Source organism: Aphelocoma coerulescens, chromosome 2, assembly GCF_041296385.1.
Source record: "Aphelocoma coerulescens isolate FSJ_1873_10779 chromosome 2, UR_Acoe_1.0, whole genome shotgun sequence".
Lineage (NCBI taxonomy): Eukaryota > Metazoa > Chordata > Aves > Passeriformes > Corvidae > Aphelocoma > Aphelocoma coerulescens.
Window position 1 is genome coordinate 130,309,734 of NC_091015.1, and position 20,097 is coordinate 130,329,830.

At 36.0% G+C, this 20,097-nt stretch overlaps 1 protein-coding gene across 2 annotated transcripts in view; it reads left to right on the forward strand.

The window, feature by feature from the left end:
- Positions 1-20,097, forward strand: part of RAB2A (RAB2A, member RAS oncogene family) — a 43,802-nt gene that overhangs the window by 12,879 nt on the left and 10,826 nt on the right. For both annotated transcript variants that reach the window (XM_069004811.1, XM_069004810.1), the window contains exons 3-6: positions 2,560-2,627; positions 12,157-12,239; positions 13,565-13,657; positions 17,224-17,335. In XM_069004811.1, the coding sequence (XP_068860912.1) occupies positions 2,560-2,627; positions 12,157-12,239; positions 13,565-13,657; positions 17,224-17,335 (356 nt within the window). The remainder of the gene's footprint in view (positions 1-2,559; positions 2,628-12,156; positions 12,240-13,564; positions 13,658-17,223; positions 17,336-20,097) is intronic.

Sequence of the window (20,097 nt, forward strand, 5' to 3'; positions counted from 1 at the left end):
GAAGACTAACTTTTGAATAGAGGACTGAAGTGTGAATGTACTTGCTCTTGGAAGGGATAGGAATTTTCCTTCTCAACTCCTCAACTGGGTATGGACCATTTGTGTCATGTATGATTTGATACCAGGGGAATGAATACATGTTGACACATTGACACATTGCCTCTGATCTAATGGCAGTAAATAATACAGACTTTTATTTATCTTTCCACACAAAATAAGAGCAATAGTGTGGTACTAAATTCTTCTGAGGGCAAGTTCACTCTGCAGATCAGTTTTGCTGTTAAGCATAACAGATGCTAGTCTCAGAGGAGATTGCAGAACCTTTCTCCTTGATGTTCTTTCAAGGAACCTATCATCTCTAATCATGAGCCTTGCACAAAATGTATCCTAGTCTCTATTTTTAGTTTGTGTGCTGGAATAGGTAGGCTTCCTATGTTTGGGAGTACTGAAATAGCTGCTTGAAATATAAGCAGATTTTTTTCATGTAACAGAATGTATCAGGTGGTTTGATTATTGCTTCCCTTTCTCTTGACAGTCCTTCCACACCTTGTGTGTGCCTGTCTCATATAGTTCAAATTTGGCTAACATCAGTTTTCAGATATTTCTGAGGTCTTGGCAGCAGATAGGCTGGCTGAATAAAGAGCCTGAGTACTTCAGGGCGGCATGACTTTTTATCATCTTTTCTTCTTTAGGCCTGCCAAATACATGACACCTTAGATATCACTCATGCATTTGGCAGGCCTATCACCTCAGCAGACTGATAGGTTCTGGGAAATGGCTTCACCTCAGCAGGGTGGTTGTAGTGCCAGATCTTTGATTGGCATACAGCTAGCTGAAATCTGGGAGCAAAATAGAAACTGAAGCTGGTAAGATGAGGAGGTGAACCTAGAAGCAACATTATGAGGGCTGTAGTATTGGAGCTTGGGAAGCTGCTTGAAAAGGAGGGAAGAAGAGGCTGGAAATGCCTCCTTAACTGCTAGGGCATGTGTGTATTTTGGCCAGGTTCTCCCAATTGCCCAAACAGATTTAGAAAGATAGATAAATAAAGAACATGGGTTCATATGAATGCTCCTGTGGGGTGAGATGGGGTAGGTTGAATTTAACTAATAAATGCCCTAATGTTTGTATTAAAAGTACTGAAAATGTGTAGATCAAATAAACCATTGTAAACATTGTAGCTGTTTGCCCATTGCCTATAGGACATGCCCTTATTGTAAACCTGATCAGCTTCTATTCCTTCTTGGAGAACAAGCCTGCCATCAAACTGTGTGTTTTTTTTCAAATTCAGAATTTTTTCCCGGCATGTATTTTAATGGAATAGGATAAATACCCTTTTATTTTTTTTTATGGGGTTGTGTTCAGAAACTAAACATTTAAGATTATTTGGATTTAAATCAGCAGCTCTATAGCCACATTTTGAGGCCAGGTAAAACCTTCAGTGTTTACATGTGTAGTAGTCCAAAGGTCTTCCCTGCCTTTGCAGTCAACTTCAGGAAGAGCAGTGTCATTTACCTGCTTCTTCCTTGCTGCCTCTCCACCTCCATTCTTTCAATTTCTTTACATAGAGTTGCTGCAAGTTATTTGGTTGCTAAAGAGCACAGTGGTCTTTGGCCAATGGCTTTTATTTGGCTCCAATATCCTGTTGGGGAGCTCCACCCCTTTCCCCCAAATCGTTCCACAGAAAGCAACACTGTACCCTCAAATATTCTAAGCAAGCTTTTGAAGAGACATTTGGAGTATTTCAAATCAGGGCTGCATCATTGAAAGTCCTGAGTCCAAGTCTAGACAATGACCAATTTTAGCGAAACTTCAGCTAGCAGGTCTTATTTTTTTTTAATAATGGTTATAGATTAATGGGAACTTGATAGCCTTTAAATATGTCCAGTATCTCTAGCCATTTGTTAGATTTTAACTACTGCAGTAACAGCTTCAATTTATACTTGATTTACTGTTAATCATCTCAAAATTGCCTTAAAAGATGGTAAAAAAGGCTGAATTTTTCCACTGAAGAAATTTTGTTTATTTGAAACACACTTTTTTCCCTTGGTTATAAAATTTGATCTTTAATTAGCTAGAATTTTGGAAGTACTTTTTTTAATAAAGACAGGTGTGTTTTAATTAATACAGTAATAAAATTTATCTTGTCAAAGATGACTTTTTGTATGCTCACTTAATAGATTATTTTATTGCTAAAGAATTGTAGGTTTAATTTCTTCTAAACTGGCCCCAGCAATCTGTTACTGGTAGAGTGTTAAAGTAACTGTGACTCTTCAGAAGTCTGTTTACATTCAAAGGGTTTTGTTTCTCCCTCTAATCAAGAGCTACTAAGTGGTTTGGAAAACTTTGTTGGAAATACCTCCCAGACACCTGGACAGTTACAGTTACCTTTCTTCTAGAAAACTTTGTAGCTCTTTCAAGCAGCTGGAAAATTGGCTAAAAGATTGTGAAAGAGATTTTCCTACAATGTTGACTGAACTTAAATTTACGTTCTTGCTTTCATAGTACTTGACATTCTTCTTTCTGATAGTGCTAATTTCATCTTTTGTAAAATGTGTTCAGGTGTAGAATTTGGGGCTCGAATGATAACTATTGATGGAAAACAGATAAAGCTTCAGATATGGGATACGGTAAGTAATGAATCATAAAAATCGTTTAAACATACTGTTCCAATAGCTTTTCCTTTATTCTGGCTAAGCTCTCTATCATCAGCATCCACAGACTATGTACTTTGTCTTGCAGTTTTTCTTTGATTTCTGTGAAGTTAAAAATTTGCTAGTATTTCCTTTTTTTGGTGTGATGTATTCTTTGGCATTTGCACTGTAACTTCCTCCACACTTGTCAGATTTATAAGACTGATTGATAATTCATGCTGCTTCACTATTTGGTGAAAGTCTTCTATATAACCAAGAACTTACACTTCTCTAAACAATCTTTTTTGGGCATTCATGCAAGATTTGGTAAATACAACATCCTGTTGTGAAATTGTGATGTGTCTGCTACCTCTAATAAGAGTTCTCTAGAAGAAATGTTTGCATTTCCAAGGTAGCAGAAAACACATGGCTCACTTTTCATAGAAGAAGATTTAAGAGCACAAGTTCAAGACAGTAAATACTTCAGTCAAGAAGGGACTAATAAATGCTTAAAGTTTCAAAATACCTTCCCAAATTCAGACTTTGACTTCGGAGGGGGTTCAGGTTAAGAACATATATTGGCTATTCTTGTGTTGTCAGTCATTTTACTATAAAGCAGTCACTGTCTACACTTGTGGTGAAGCAGGTTTAAGATGTTCATACTGCTATCTATATCATTTGTGTTTGACTGTTCCCTAAGAAAGAGTTGCCTGTTTCCTTTTCTAGAAGCATTTTAGGATACCTTTAGAAACTGACATGTACATGATCCCTAGCCTCATGTATGTTCCCTTTTTGCTACAGCAAATCAGTGAAGGGACATACATTCATGTATGCATGCCTACATATGTGCATGTGTATATTGAAATGTAAATAAATGTAATATTTTAGTGACCTTCATAGGTAAGACCTTAGTTACTTTACAAGTTCTTTACTTGAAGTGGCATCTAACACCTGTGCCTTCTTGGAAATTCTAAGAAAAAGGTATAGAGCAATATGGTCAGCTTTTTTTAGGCTTTTTCTGCCCTGGGAATTTTTACTATTATATCTGTGGATTGCGGACTACCAAGGTAGCTGAGCATTTTAAAGTTCAATATGCAAGCAAATCTCTGCATAAAAAGTAGCTTCATGATTAAACCCTTAGTGTGACTATGAGACTACATACCTACACTGGTCCTTGTTTCTAAAGTTGGGGCAGATTGTCTGCAGATGAAAGTACTAATCTTACTACTGTCTTTCACTGGCATTTGAACTGATTTTGTTAATCTCCTTAGATATGAATGAACTTCAGCTATGTTTCAGTAGACTGTGCTTTTCCTGGTGCCTCTGACTCAGTGGCTCTTTGCAGTCTGGTTGTTGTCTTGAATGCATGCAAATTGTCCAGTAGTCAAAATGGCAACCCAAGTGCTTTTGACTATTAACTTATAAACTCTGTTTGAGCAGGGATTTTTTTTCTGGCTAGCTTCTTAAGTATATCATACATAAATTGAAAATATTAATTGAAAGTTTTCATACACTGAGTAGATTGTATACTGGTGGTGTACTTAATAGTTTATAAATTGTATGCATTGAATGACAGTATATTGGTCATAGTTAAAAGTTTTTAACTGTATGCAATCTGATTTTTAAAACACTGGATATTTCTATTCTAATCCAGTCTTGGTTTGTCAGTATATCTGAATTGCACTGTATCATTTGTGATCTTGGGTGCAAAGGTTGAAGGAATACTAAAAATAAGAAACATGAGGTAATTCTCAAGAGATTTTATACTTATGAGTGCTAAGGTACAGCAATGTCCATAATGACCGAGGTTACTGTGTTCTATCTGTGTTAAGCATATTCTCATTTTCTATTAGCCAAAACTGGTAGCTGTTACTGGTGCTATCTCTATATTTATTAAGCTGTAACAACTTCTGTTTGGTGAGAGAAGGTTCATTTTACACCTGTTGCTAAGGAAACACATGAACTACTTATGTTTTTGGTTGGTGCTTACTGAGTCACAGCACTAGCCCTTCTCTGATTTGGTGCTAGCCTTACACACCTGCTTTTAATCCATCACTGAACAGGACGCATCCTGAGTAGAGGCATAAGTGGAGAGCTTGATAAAATTTGTTTGGATTATTTAACAATGAACTTGCTTGCTTAAGAGAATCAAACACTAAAATTCAGGTTTTTCTGGCTTGATATTTCTATGCAACAGTGCTCATTTTATGTTGTCTTCAGCAGATCACTGCAGCTCCAGGGAAAGGTGTGTCATAGTAATGGGAACATATGGAAGCTGCAGCATACCTCACTGCAGGAGTACCTTACAGAGACCTAACATTGTTGCATGTCTGTGAGATCCATTTGTGTGTCCTTGTATGATAACTCAAGAATATTTTACTTTTTCATTAGGATCTTAGTTTGGATTAGGAGTGTATTACAGAAGTTAGCTCTATTTACTGCAGTCTGTTTTCCATGTGGGAGTACATGAACTGAATTCCTTTTGGATGAGGCCAGACTGGAAGATACGCATGTGTGCATATGTAATGCATGTGTGTCTATTAGAAATTGTAGTCCAGTACTTGGTCCTGTGAGCTGGTAGTCTAGTAACAGTAGTCTGAAGCAAAACCACACCTAGCCCCAGGCCTCTCCCCTGCCAAAAACCCCACAAATGAAAACCTACATTCCGTGAAAGATACTCAGTGTGGCCTTTGCATTTAGTGTTGTGTTGCAGTCTCAGCTCTACTGCTGTTCATGTCTGCACAAGCAAATAGTGTCCTGTTGTTCTTTCCCAGCTGCAGGCTGTTCTGGATCTCCCCACTGCTGGGCTCTGCAAGCTTGCTGCTGTGTGTGCTGTGGCACGCCCAGGTGTTTAGCTCTGTGAGTCTTTGGGTTTCACTATTCCTTTTTGGTGTTTTTAGGGTCTGTAAAGAGGAGGTATTGGACCAAATTGTTTGTTTGTCTGTCTTTAGTACCTAGATTATTTCTCTTCTTGTATCTGTAATCATAGTAATGGCTTCCAATAGTTGGATGGACTGAGAAATACTTTTGTCCAAACTGCTTAGTTGGTAATTGCCTATTATGGTAAGTTAAGCAACTCTTTTGTGGAAGTGTGGTATTTGAGCTAGTGTCAGCTGCACACATAACTTTTAGGGAACTAGAAGCGGTTTACAGCAACTAGTAGGGATTAAGATGGCTGTTCTGGAAGCTGTTAAGCTTTTGGAGTTTAAATAAGCTGTGTAGATGAGATTGGTTGTCTTGTGGCAGCAGCATAGCACTAAGAAATATTAAAATCACTTCTCAGAAAAAGTTCATTGTTGTAGAGAGATAACTGAGCTTGTTACCAGGCTGAGTCAGTGGCCTTGGTTTTGTTGTTGAGGGGGATGTTCTGTATTGCATTGACTGCTACTAAAAAGTCATTGTTGATGAGCAAAAATAAGCAGTAGTTGAAGGAGGATATTTTCTCAGACACTGCAGTAGGAGAGATCTGTGATGGCGCTAAGCAATGCTAATGTTCTCTAAAATGGTATGAATACGAACATTTCCTGTGTACTTAAATGCAATATTTTTAATATCTTTCAGCTTTATTTCATGGAAATCCATGATTTAAAAACATTAATTCATAATTACGGTTACTTACAGCACCTTAGCCCTGCTTAGGCAGACTAAATATCTGAAATAATTGGTTTTTCTAAACTAATTTAAAGTAACTTCTTGATTTCCATACAAGTGTACTTTCTAATTGAATTGATAGTGTTTTCTAGGAGTTGAGAGCTTGTATTAAAAAAAGCATGTTTGTGGAAGATTGAAGGCATGATTGTTAAAGGCGTATTTCACTTTCAGATATTCTGAATATACTAATTGTTCGTGGAAATTAAGATCTTTTTATTGTGTTTTCAATTGATTTAGATCTATTAGAACTGAATAAAGTTCTCGTCATTCATTAAATGAATATTCATCCTAGTGACTGACAATTGCTACGATGTAGGGTTCACCCCCAAGAGCTCGTCACTAACTGTTTACTTCATGATGTTTTCTACTTGCTTTGCTAGTCAGAGCATACTCATGTTTGTGGGCAGTTGGTGTATTCTTTTACTACATTTTTACTGATTTGACTCTTTAACCATGGTACCGGCATGCATATTGCTGCATCTCATAGCCCTCTGTTGTTACACTGCTGTGAAGTAACATCAAGAATTTACAGAGGATCTACTTTAGTTTCTGAAACTCGTTTAATTGTCAGTCACAGACTATGTTTGCTGCCACGTGGGAAGATTAACTTATTTCTGGATCCGTGGGTTGAGGGGTGAGGCAGGGGGATTTGTCTATTTAAGTTATTCCTGTTGCTGTTTGTGTAATATGACCATCATCTGAACTTCAATGCCAGTAGCTTTTGTTCACACCCATGATGTCACTTTAGGAAGCTACAGCAACTTGATACACCTTTTACCTTAGTGTTCACAAACCTTTGTCATGCTTAAATGTATTTGGTTATTGAAATATTATAATATTGGCATGTTATTTTCTGAATTGTTTTTTAATTTCTTGGCATCTTATCCATGCTTTCTATAATAATTACAAGATTTCTACAAGAGCAAACTCTTGCTTAGGAGAAGGCCTTAAATGGGAGGAGTATGAACCATTTTTTTGCACAGTAGAACTCCTATTTTAGTGAGGGTTGCTACTTAAAACCTAAGGGTTTCAAGTACAGTTTATTTCAAATTAGAAATAGAAGTGTACTTCTGATAATGGAAGGCTAAAGCTTTGGTTCTGTGATGTGTTGGGAATTGCTTTGGATGTCTAAATGGCATTTGTTCAACACCAGTAGAAGAAAAGGCAGATGTACAAATGATCTGTATTTACACATGTACAGTTTTGTCGTTGGGGATCTTTAGTGCTCTTGAAATTTCAGTTCCTACTGCATGCTGACTAAATTCTAAAGCAACATGTAACTTGGCTAAATCCTTCACATAAATTCTGAGACTTTCTTATATTGTGATAGATTCTTCATAAGCATTTTTAGTTATTAGTTCTGGGTTTTTTTGGGAATATCTTTGCTGGAAACAGAAGGGGTTGTTTTTTATTTTTACACTGCTTCTGTGCCTATTTGTACTACATGCTAGTAAACCATCTTAAAATTCTTTTTTTTTTCTGAATTGGAGACATGGTTGCAAGAAAGATTAATGCATTTGTATAAACAAGTTGACATGTGACTAAGTGGCTGTTAGTATATTTATAACTTTCAAAACTATATTTAAAGGTATGTATTGCTCCTCTTTCTTTCTGGAACATTTTATTCCAGGGATCAACTTTGTGGAGTAGTTCCCAGCTGGCAGCTGTTGTAGGTGGTGTGACACGAGTTGGTTATTTCTTAAGATGTCTTTTTAGTTTTCTTTGCAACTTAGGAAAATGTAAACAAGTAAATAATAATTCCCAATGTGATTGGAATGTTCTGTCACCAGTTTTGAACATACCACATATGTATGCCTGTTTTCAGAGTGAGGGAGTCCAGAGCTACTATCTAGGTGTGTTGTAGTTCTCATATTGCATGTAGATGTATACTGTAATGTTCCCTGTGAATAAAAACTATTTGTCAGCTTGGATGCTGAAGGCCTGCTGGGATGTTCTCAGATAACTTGGTCCTTGAAGAAACTTTTCAAATTCTTCAGCATTGAGAATAGAGAGCTCAGCAAAATTAATGGACTGTTTTCTAGGGAGATATGTTGTTGTGGATACTGGTTTTTTAACTACTTTCTTTTCCTGAGTTATGGTTCTTTTAATTTTTTTCCCCTACTTTTATAGATTTAAAAATACACAGTTAAGGAACTTGCAAGTAACTCTTTTTGAAAACAAAGGCTTGCCTGCATATTTTGCAACTGATGCAACTCCACCAGCATACTTGGATATGACACCATGATTTCCTGAGGGAATAGTAACACTTAGAGTCTTTTCTTAAATATGCCAGAGATACGGTGTCCCTGACAACACAGTTGCATAGCTTGAATGTTCCTGAAACTCTAGGGCAGGTCCTAAATCTCCATGTATCTTAGTGACCTTAGGTGATGGTAATGCTTTGTGTTCTGCTTACATTGTTATTTTCAAATTGTATTTTGGTCTCTATACTGAAGTATGTTTTGAGAAGCACATGGGATATGTCTGTGCAGTTGAAGCAAGGCTAAAGATTTTTGTACTTGCTTGAAGACCTATGACTTCTAGAACTATATCTATATAAGTCTCTCCTATCAGAAAGTTTGTTTGTTTCTGTAAACCATTATGGTATGAATTGTAAAAGCTTATAGTACAGAAAACAGCCAAAAAAGAATGTTACTTAGCACTTAAAACATTGCTTGTTTATCAGAGGCCTGCATTTTTTCATGATTAGTGAGCTACTCATGTCAGACCTAGCACCTGCTTCCCTGAAGAGAGAGGAGGCATGTTCAGTCCTGCTCAGTGTGCCGTAATAGGTTCCTGCAGGCAGCCATGTCTGAGCTGGAGTTTGTGTGTGAAGTAGCTGTCATGGTCTGGCTGTTAGCAGAAACATCCTCCATCTTCCCACTTCCACTGCAGCAAAGCTCTGACAGTGCGTATAACCAGGGATTGTCGTGGAGCAAAAGCTTGTATCACCTGTAGTGGATGTAATATGGCCTTGGGAAACACCCAAGGCCATATTTTTAACATTTATTTCCTGAGTATTGCCCCTCCTATTTCTGACACCACAGACTGCTGCCTCCCCCACCATCTGGATGTGGAACTGGGCAGTCTGCTTTGAATGGCCCTACTTGAGCCAGGGAGGTTGGAATCAATGACCTCCAGAGATCCCTTTCCCACCTCAACCATTCTGTGAAAAAAAGCTTTCTAATATGGAAGAGAGATTAAAAAAAGTAAGTGCTGGATTTTGCAGGAACATGAAAGAGATGGTAATAACAAAATTAAGATAAAGGGCCTTTCTCTGGTATTGAAGCTGATTTTAATTTATACTGAGCTTTTATACTGCTGCTTCTGTCTGTTGCTCCTTGTAACAAGTAGCTAAACTTCGGTAGATCCTGCTTTTGTAAGACTGATAAAGTATAATTATAGCACACTTGTGGTTTTTTAAGTCAGTTTAAGAAAGCCTACACTTTCTTTCAGTTTTGACTTCTTTGAAATAGTTTGTCCCCCTTGGAAAAAAGGGGAGGGGACAGAGAAAATTCTCAGATGAAGAAGTAAAGTAATAATGATGCTTAAAAAAAAAGCAGTGGAGTATATTCTACATGCCTAACCCTGCTATATCGACCTTCTAGATCTTGTTCAGAATGATACTGTTAAAGTAGCCAGGAAATTATATGTAAGGTGTTTTTATTATAAAATGTTTTTATATTATATATAAAATAAACTTTAATATCATGGAGCTTCTTTACAGAAACTCAGTTTTCTTTTGCTTAGAATGAAAGGGAATTTAGTTTGTCTTGTCCATTGGTATATGTAAGCACAAATTAATTATTGCTATATAGAAAACGTGATCCCTTCACCAAAGAAGGTACCATTTTCCACCCTTTCCTTAAGGAAGCAATGATGTTTAAATTTCACCATTGTCAAGTGAGGCAGAATTAAAAATATTACAGTACTTTTAGGATTTATATACTGAACTTTTCTAAGTAAGTGATTCTTTTAAGAATTCACAACTCTTACATTTTTGTAAGATCTGCTAGAACCTCTGACATGTTGCTTGACCATGATTAATTTACTCAGGGAGATGAACAATTTCACATGTCAGGGTGGAATTTATGAAGGTGAAACAGGCAATCTTAATGTGTTAGGTGAAGCCCAGGTCATGTATGAATTTAGACAATCTATGGAATACCCTGGTAACAATAAGTTGTCTATTTAGCAGGGAAATGTTTCATTTATTTACCACCCACTTGAGCTAGTCACCACATCAAGAAAAAGTTGTAGAGCTTACTTGAATGTCTATGTAGGAAACCAAGTATTGCACTAAAATACTGTAGGTTTGGGGTTTTTTTTACTACTTCTTGATGTATTCTACTGGTTGTCTGTATTGTATTACCAAAGTTTACAGAAAGATGTTACCAAAGTTTACATAAAGATGTACTTGGACTCTTGGCCAAGAGCATATGTGAGTGCATTCTAATGGTGTTGAAACTATTAAGTATGTTGTACTGTATTTTATAACTGTTTCCACTGGAATGGCGAAGATAAAGTGTTTTCTTAAACAGAAGTTACTGCCTATTCTGGAAGATAAGGATGCTTTCTGAAGACTGAACATGTCTAAACTTGTGCTTGTTCTTGTTCACTGTTCTTGTTCAGTGACAGTATCTAGATCAAGTTCTCCTTGAATTCAAGAAGATCTAGTATTAAGAAAAGTACAATAACTGAGAAGAAAAAGTTCTCCATAGACTTATTTTGTAGCCATGGCTGAAGGGTAGCTTGTATTTGATAAATATTTCATTGTTGTGTTTCATGGTTTTAAATCAGGGCAATTTCCTATACTTCTACAGATTTACTGCACATAGGGGGTTTTTTTTCAGCATTAGTATTTCTTAAACATGTTCTGTGTTATCTTTGAACTATGCTAAAGCATCTGTTATTGCTAAATATTAGAAGTAAATGTTTCTTCTAGCAAGTGTCAAGTGCTAGATAGCTCTTCTGAAAAACATGAGCATGAGGAGCTCAAGATCTGCAACCATGAATATTTATTTTTCAGGGCTGTATTCTTTTGAGCATATACTTCTAAGTGCTGAGATTTTTACAGAATACTCTTCTGTGAGAACTATCTAATTTATGTAGACTCTTTGAAGTTTTTCACAGTGTATATGAAGATGACTCTTGCATCCTGTAGCTGCTTTGACAAGCATTATTTATCAAGTACAGAGGAAATTGATTAACTGTGGAGCAGAATTGTGTAAAATTGAATTCACAACCATTTTCTGTTTTTTCTTAATAAAATGATTACTGAAAGAATTCCATCTGAAGACTGTTGAAAGCTGGCTGCAGTTTATGATATAACGGATAAAATCTGCATCCTTGGCCTTCCAACAACCTTTACACCAGCAGATGGTGGGCGTAAAGATGTCATTCATCATTTATTTACAATGGACTTTATTTATTCTAGTGTCAACAGCTGCCCCAGGGAGCGGGTTATTGAATTCAAATGTGAAGCTCTGGGTTATTTGCTTCCTTTCAAATTTGTCTTCAGAGCTTAGTTGCTAGGAGTCCATTCTGTGCTCTAATAATGATTCATGTATTGTGAAGCCATTCAGTAAATTGGGTTGTCAGGGATTTCCAAAAAAGGTTTAGAGGTCTTGTTCCGATTTTTTTTTTCCTGTTTTAACAGCACTGTGGTGTAGTTGGTGTCTTTTCCTTATGTGCCTTCTCTTCCTGTTTTTGGAGACTTTGTCTGCAGTTGTCCTCTTTCTGATTTCCCATCCATACTCTTCCTTATCCCCATCTCTCAAAAGTAGAATTCTATGATCCTGTGATTCTAAGTTCATGGTTTTCAGGACCAAAAAAAAGTATTAGATATGAAGTAATGAAACTTTGTGTTCTACAGGCAGGGCAGGAGTCCTTCCGTTCCATCACAAGATCATACTACAGAGGGGCCGCAGGGGCTTTACTAGTGTATGACATTACAAGGTGAGAATACCAACTGGATTACAATGATGTCTTTGTAGAATTGTGCTATGGTGTATAGCAGTGCTAAGTGTCTAATTTAGTTTGGCTTTTTCTATAGATATTGGTAATCTAACATTGTGTCAACCTTCTTTAAGTGCTCTAAATCAAGATAATAGCATATGTAACCTACATACTTCCAGTTTTCTCTGTATGGTAGTTGAGAAAGTATGCATAAATTCTCAGGAAGAATGAAATAAAATATTTTTATAAACTATTTACCTCTGGATTACCTTTACTGAGAAAGACCTGAAAATATTTTATTAATTTCTTTCTAATGTTTTTATTATCATGAGAGATAATTTTAATTATAGCAGAATACTTTTACTGATGTGCTATTCTGCAAAGGAGTGAAATAGTAAAACATCGAAGTTTGGTTACATAAAAAATACCAAGAAACTTCTACCATTGCTGTGTTTATGAGGTTTGGAAAATACAGGTCTTAATCTGGTAGTTTTTTAGTAGGTGTTCAGAAGTTACTAAAGTTTCCCTGCTGTATTAAAGTATCTACATACAGTTTATCTGTAAAACTCTGGGTATTCTGGCCGGTTTATGAAAATGTTCAGGCTCCAAAATCTTATTGTGTGCCTCCTTCTGTAGGTCAATGTTGTTGCATTGAGCAATGACTTGTACTTTACTACAAGATTTCCTAGATGTTTTTCCTTTTATTCCCTTTTTATTTCTAAACATCAGGAAGTAACATATTCTTTCTATTGGATTTCCAATTAAATTCATCTTTGATTCATAAATAAAATGCAGTATCTTAAAACCACTCTACAAGCATGGGATTTAATACTTAGTGTACACCTTCTGTAAAAACTATAATGTGTCACATTCATGTACCTCACTTTAAAATACTTTACTGCTGAATTTATTATTCAGCTTCTAAACTCACAGAAGATTATCAACCACTTTCTGCTTTCAGTAAAACATACTATATGAGTATGTGTTTATTTGTACTGTTGTTTGGATTGGTTGAAGCTGATGGGTAAAATTCTGTTCAGCAGTTTTTGTATGTATATAAAATTACAGATTCTTACAGCTCTAAGAATCTTCTTTACAATTTGTAGCAAACATGTTTTCAATTACTTTTTAGTCAGAGTTCATTAACACTCCTTGTTTGCTAAATTTTTGTTCACCCGTTCTCCCTCTCACAAAGGGATTACTAGCTTTTATCCCTGGAGCATGTGCACTAATAAGTGAGTTGGTTACTCAAGTAAAGAAGCTGACTAACAGGGGAAGGATTTCTTAAAATACTGCTTTTAATGTTCATTCTCTTCCCTACTTAGGAGGGACACTTTCAACCACTTGACAACTTGGTTAGAAGATGCTCGTCAGCATTCCAATTCCAACATGGTTATAATGCTTATTGGAAACAAAAGGTAAAAATTTATCAGCTGCTACTTTGTAAGAGGGAAAGATTTAACTTCTCCGTATTTCAGCTTTTGGGTTTTCTTATTTGTAGGCAATATGTGAACTTTAACTTCCCTTCTGTCATTTTGCATACTTCTGTGATGAACCTAAAGCCTTTCCTATTCTAATTAGGCTAATACAAATGTGCAGCACATGGATCAACTATGTTACATTCTGAATATCTGTTTTTAGAAGTAATTTTACTTCCAAAGGATTGATTGTGAATGCATGTAGCAATGGATTTATGAGTTATTTTCTCATTATGCTTTTTTGTTTCTGGAATCACCAATTAGAAACACCTAGATTTCCCCCTTATTAGAAGAATATGATTCCTAAATGGAGGTGTTCTAAAGTGCTTTAGTTTTTGGTTAAGAATCACATCAAAGAAAGTGTCATTTAAAAAAAAAAAAACCCACAGTACAGGACTCACATCAAAAACTTCTTTCAAATGTAAGAAGTGCATACCTCAGTGATTGAGACATTTCTGATTTACAAGCCTCTTCCATATTCTGTACCTTTTAGCTGGAGTTGGAGTCAGAGAATGCTTTTTCACCATTTCCTGGTAAAGTCACTGGGTGATGAAAATACAACTAAAAGTTATGGAAGTGTTACCCAACTTGTAATCAATTTACCAGTTACTTGGTCTTCTTATCAGCTACACTGTGTAAAATTCTAAAATTATTCCCTGTTGATGCTGAGACTTTGTAGTGAAAGTCTTAATAAAAACATGTCAGTGAATATATTATCTTTAATTCTTCTGGTTCTTGATCTGGTGAATTGTAGCATCATGTCTAGATTTTTTTATTTGTTGGATGCAGAATTTTTTCAAAATATCAAAAGCATCACCTCAGAATTTAATAATCCATTAATTATGGGCCTTTGTGTAATTGACTTGAACTTATGTCCATGCCTCAGCAATTCTTGAAGGTAAAGATGCCAGTTGAAATTACGATGTATGTGTGCCCCTGAAAACTTCACGAACAGCCAGATCATTTCTTAGATGCTACTGGGAAACAGCTCTGTGATAGTGAGTCTGGGTTTGCTATTTGGGCCTGTTGAACTTTTATTTTCTTCTTCTTCCCCTTCTTCTCTCTTCTGTTTTCCCCCATTGCCCCACCACCCTCTATTTCCTCCTGAAAACCATGGTACATATTAGGTAATGGTGAGGTTTGTGAACTTTTTTTTACGTTACCTAGTAAATGACTGACAACTTTCTTTTTAGCTGAGGAATGTGACAAGCATGATCTTGACAAATTAATATAAAAAATGTAATCTTGTCTTATAAAATGAAGCTTTGGTAAACCCGTGAATGGCCCTGACCAACTGTTTCTATACTTGTGTGAGTAAAAAGATGGCACTGAAACAGTAAAGTGTACTGTTTGCTTGAGATAAGTTTGCGTACTTAATTGACATCTGTAACTCTTTCTGATTATTCTTAGCTGTTAAACTACATTTTCATGTCTTGCATTCTGCTGATGCAGACTTATTTGCTACTTGCAGCTAGTTCAGTAATTCCCAGTTACAACTAGGTTGTATTCAAACAATAAATACACTTAAAATTTGCACTTTATATTGTTACAGATTAAGGTGCTGCATGAACTAAAAGTATTAAGAGTTTAACTTAAAAGTTTTAAGCTTTTTAAAGGATATTATTTTCAAGGAGGACAGGAAGAAAACTCCTTCAATTTTACTGTATTTTCCTGAAAGAGTTCTTATGGTAGGGCATACTACTAGAGATGGGTGGAAGGAAGAATGTATGCTAGCATAACAGTTTTGAAGAAATAAATACTGCTCTTATGACTCCCAAAAGTGCACTTGACATAAGTTTGTAATACTGATTTATTGCTGTATTTGAAGAGTATTGAGAATTTAATTTGAAATATAATGGCTGTTTGTTGAAAACATTGCAAATACTAGTGTTAAAACATTACAGATACTGTACTTAATCTTCTTTCCAGAACAAAGCATAGCTATATTGATCTAGTAAGACCAAATGCTTCGAATTATTGGAATGGAGAGAAGAAGACAACTGTGGTTAGTAGAAGCAGCTAAAGATCTTTAAGAATATGTTTAGGTATCAGTATTGAGTTTTGACTGGGCTGTCATTGCAGTTTTTGATACAACTGCATTATTTCAAGTAAAAAGTTATTTGTTTGTGTTCTGTCATGGAGATAACACTGAAGTGAGTCAAGGTTTTAAATAAGGTATTTTTGAAAATAGCATGGTAGTAGCAAATAAAGGCATTGCTCAGGTTGAAAAAAACAATGTCAGCTAATACTGGGAGTGCTTAAATATAAAGAACATCAACTTCAAAATTGTTTTAAGAAGATATTTCTTGTATCCTTACCTTCAAATTTTTTTTAATATATAAGTAATGTACTGAATGGTATTGATTCTGGAACTCATCTGAGCTAGCATTTAGTTAGAAATCACGAAAATCTGCTTTGCTGCAAAATAGATGATGCCACAGTGAGTATTACCTATTTTTAATATATGTATAATTACTAAGTTGGGAAACACTGAAGTCTAGTATGATACTCTTTTATTTGTATACTGACTGCAAATTGCATACATCTATTTGCATGCTGTTTAGTTAAAAATATGTATCTAAGATATTTATACATGTACAACTTAGATGAAAATTCATTGAAATATATGTCTTGCATCTATACATCAATAATAAATATATCGCTATTATTATTGCTCAAGATGTAATGTACTTACAATGAAGGACAGACTCTGAATTCCTTGTTCCTAAAGAAGTTTTAAAAAGTAAGGGTAAAATACTTGTCTGTATGACTTAGAGAAATGGATTTGTCTCTAGTTGTCCAGTCCAAGAGGGTTTTTTTTTCTGCTTCTTTGGGTAGTGTTTAACTTCGAATTAAATTGCTTCCAAAGCAGGGAGCAAGAACTTGTGTAACACTCACTTCAATTTCTTTTGCTGCTGGAGGGCCAGGAATTTCAAAACCTAAATTCTAACTTACTGGGAGATGATAGCTAATGTAGTTCAAAAGAACTTATTTTTGCTTTTAAGTTTTTTTTTATCAGAACAGAAATTGACTGTGTGAAGTTTTGCTACTGAACAGAAAAAATGAACTTTATTTTTAGAATTGTTTACTATTAAGAAATCACTTATAAAGCTCCTTTATCAGCTCAGCTTTACAGTATTGAATTGGTAGGTAATATTATACTAGAAGAGTATATGTACTGAAAATACAATGTCTGAAGTTAGTATTCAAGGAATACCTAAATAAATACACACTCATCCTGTAGAAAGCTATTTCATAAAGTCTTTGATAAGATTTATGTCAGCTAGGATATATGGCTCAAGTAAGTGTGATGCCTGTAACTATTCCATATACTGTAAGTGCAGGGCTTACAACAATTCTGCTTTATTTAAGGGCTTGCTTAGTTATATACCCAAGTTCTGATGGGGGCTCTTGGCTTCTCAGGCTTATAAGCATGGCTGTGAAGGATAATCTTTATATGGACATGTTAGACCATGTAATTTAACTTTTTTTTTTTCCCATCTTAGTGATTTAGAATCTAGACGAGAAGTCAAGAAAGAGGAGGGTGAAGCATTTGCACGAGAGCACGGACTTATCTTTATGGAGACATCTGCCAAAACTGCTTCCAATGTAGAGGAGGTAACTTTGCTCAGCACTGGCATTTTATTTAAACACTTGCTTTAAATTACACATTTGTATAGATACTATTCCTCTAGATTTTGGGTTCCTTAACTTGAATTAACTATTCTTTATATTATGAGAAAAAGACAATGTCTGTGTTGTAATTGATTGCACAGCACTACTTATATTGTTGAGGCTTCCTAATTATTGTACTTGCAGGGTTTTTTGAAGTACTTGATCACAGAAATGGCTGACTTCTGTCTGTCACGAAATCTAAGTAATAAGGCTAGAATAGATTTGCTAGTCCAAAGCAAGCCAAGCTATTGGTATTATTGGCAGATGTCACCCTAACCTGTTCTGAAGGCTCCTAGTATATCACAAGCTCTTCAGAGCAATCTCTTGCAGTGCTTTGGTGTTTGTACTGTCATCATCTTTCCTCTCTACTACCTAGTAGGAATCTTCTTCAATTTGCACACAGCTTCAATTTTCTGTCCTCTATGGAGCTACTGAAGAGGTTATTGTAGTCTGCTATGTATTTAATAAGTTTTTCAGTTTTTGCTGCTTTTAAAGAACTTAAGTCTCTTTTCAAGTTTGGCTTATAGTTCATATTTCTGGACACATGCAAGTTCTTGCATCTCTCACCTTGATTTACTGCCTTCCTGTCTTGAAGGGTGGTCATGGTCAGCTGACCTCAGCTGCAGCTGGATGGCCCACCAAGTTGCTCACTCAGTGCCTCTGTCTAGCAGGATGGGGGAAAGAACCAGAAGAGCCAAAGCAGAATAAAACTCAGGGTCTGAGAGAGTTTTAAAAATGAAGGAAACAGATGGGTGAAGAGTGACAGAAAAGCAATCACTTACAACTTCCTACACACAAATTGAATCTCAGCCAGTCTCTGAGCAACAGCAACTTTGACTGCCCTTTGGTTTTTATTTCTAAGCTTTAACTCATGTAATATGAAATACCCCTCAGGCCAATTCTGGTCAGCTGTCCTGGCTGGTTTGTGCTCCCCATGATTTTGCCTGCCCTATGCCTAATCACTGTCAGGAGAGGGCAGAGTGAAAAACAGTGACACTCAGCAGTAGCTAAAACGTTGGTGCGTTACCAACACTGTTTTAGTCATAAATCCAAAACACAGCCACATGCAGACTGCTGTAAAGAAGACTAACTGCATTCAAGTCAGACAAGTACAGTGGTGGATAAAGAGCTCCAGCTGAGATGCTAGTGCTATGTAAAGCAGAAAGATTGCTTCACATGTCTTTCAAGCCCATACTCAGTTCATCCACACTGACCTTTTTTAGAATAACATGACATAGTTCATCTTCTTTTAATCTGCCCCTATTCTTTCCCAAAACTGTCCTAAATTCAAAATGGTATGTAACCAATGATGTATTCTTTTATTGGTAAAGCCTTGTAGTTACAAAATATTTAAGTTTTTTTAAAAGTTACAGTAAGCTACAGATGACTTTCACAGGATTCATTACTATCTGATTCTCACATTATTACCTCTCTTTGCATCAAAAACTATGTCCTAGTGAATGAATTGTCCAGTATCTAATGCATCTCTGATTATCAGGAGGCAAATGAGCATTAAGTTCTTTATCAAAAAGTTCAAATAGAATCCTTTCCTTTTAATTATACAGGTGAGTGATGTGTGTGTATACTAACTTTCTAATTCCAGTGGAAAAGCTTCAGGATATAATCCCTTTCAGTGACAATCAAGTGAATTCCTTAAATGGTGTTCTCAGTAAACACTAAAAAATGTGGCATGATGTAGAATAGTTAACAGCTACAGAAGCAAAATCCTAATCTCTAGCATTTTCTTTATATGAACAAATCAGCTTCTGTTGGTAAAGTTTATTTAAGCTGTTTCCCTTGTTTAATCCTGATTTCCACCACTGTGGAATACCTCAGTAAATCTGTAGCAGGAGCAGTACATTGACCTTTTTGGTGCTTGGATCTTAAAACAGTTTAAAATTGTTCATTATGTTCTTCAGGATTATGCCTCATTACCCACATCTTGAATAGAAATGGATGATAAGGAGTGGAAAATATCCTGTAGGCTGTTTATTTTGTGTAAGGCTGTTGGAGAAATTTCCACCCTGTTTGCGTAATGGGTAATAGACAGTAGGGAGTGGGAAATAGATGCAGGCTCTTCCTTCATAGTTACTTTGGAGACTTCTAAGAATTCTCTGTAACCACAGAGTTAAATCATCATATTTGATGTGGAGTGGGATTGTGTAAAAAGAGTTTTTGCATCACTGAGAAGATAAAATGGTTACTGGGGGGAGGCTAGCCACAGGCTTATAATTTGACTGCAGTGTAAGCACAGTTAATGCTAGTCTCTTCAGCAATATCATACTTATTTAAACAGGAGATTGTTAATTTCCTTTTAGCCTCTGTCTAAAGCTGTAAAGGTAACCAACTATCAGAATATTACTGACTTCTTGTGCCTTTTTTTTCCTTCTCAGTGATTTCTAAGCTGGTTGGAGTTAGAGTAGTGTACACTCTGATCTGCATGGCTGTGGTCTTTCTCGTGATGGAATCTTGTTAACTTTTAGAATCTTGGTTATCGTATTTCCTTTACTTTGTTGAATTGTGGATGGGTGATGTGTACTCTGAGGTACTGTTTGCAGACTTCAGTGTTGCTTATTTACTTCTAAGAAAACACTGATGTTCATTGGGAGGCTTTTCACTCATACACGTGTTAGTCTGGGGTCTGAACCCCAGGTGGATTTGCACTTGTTTTAATCACAACATCTGTTGATTTCTGACCTCTCATT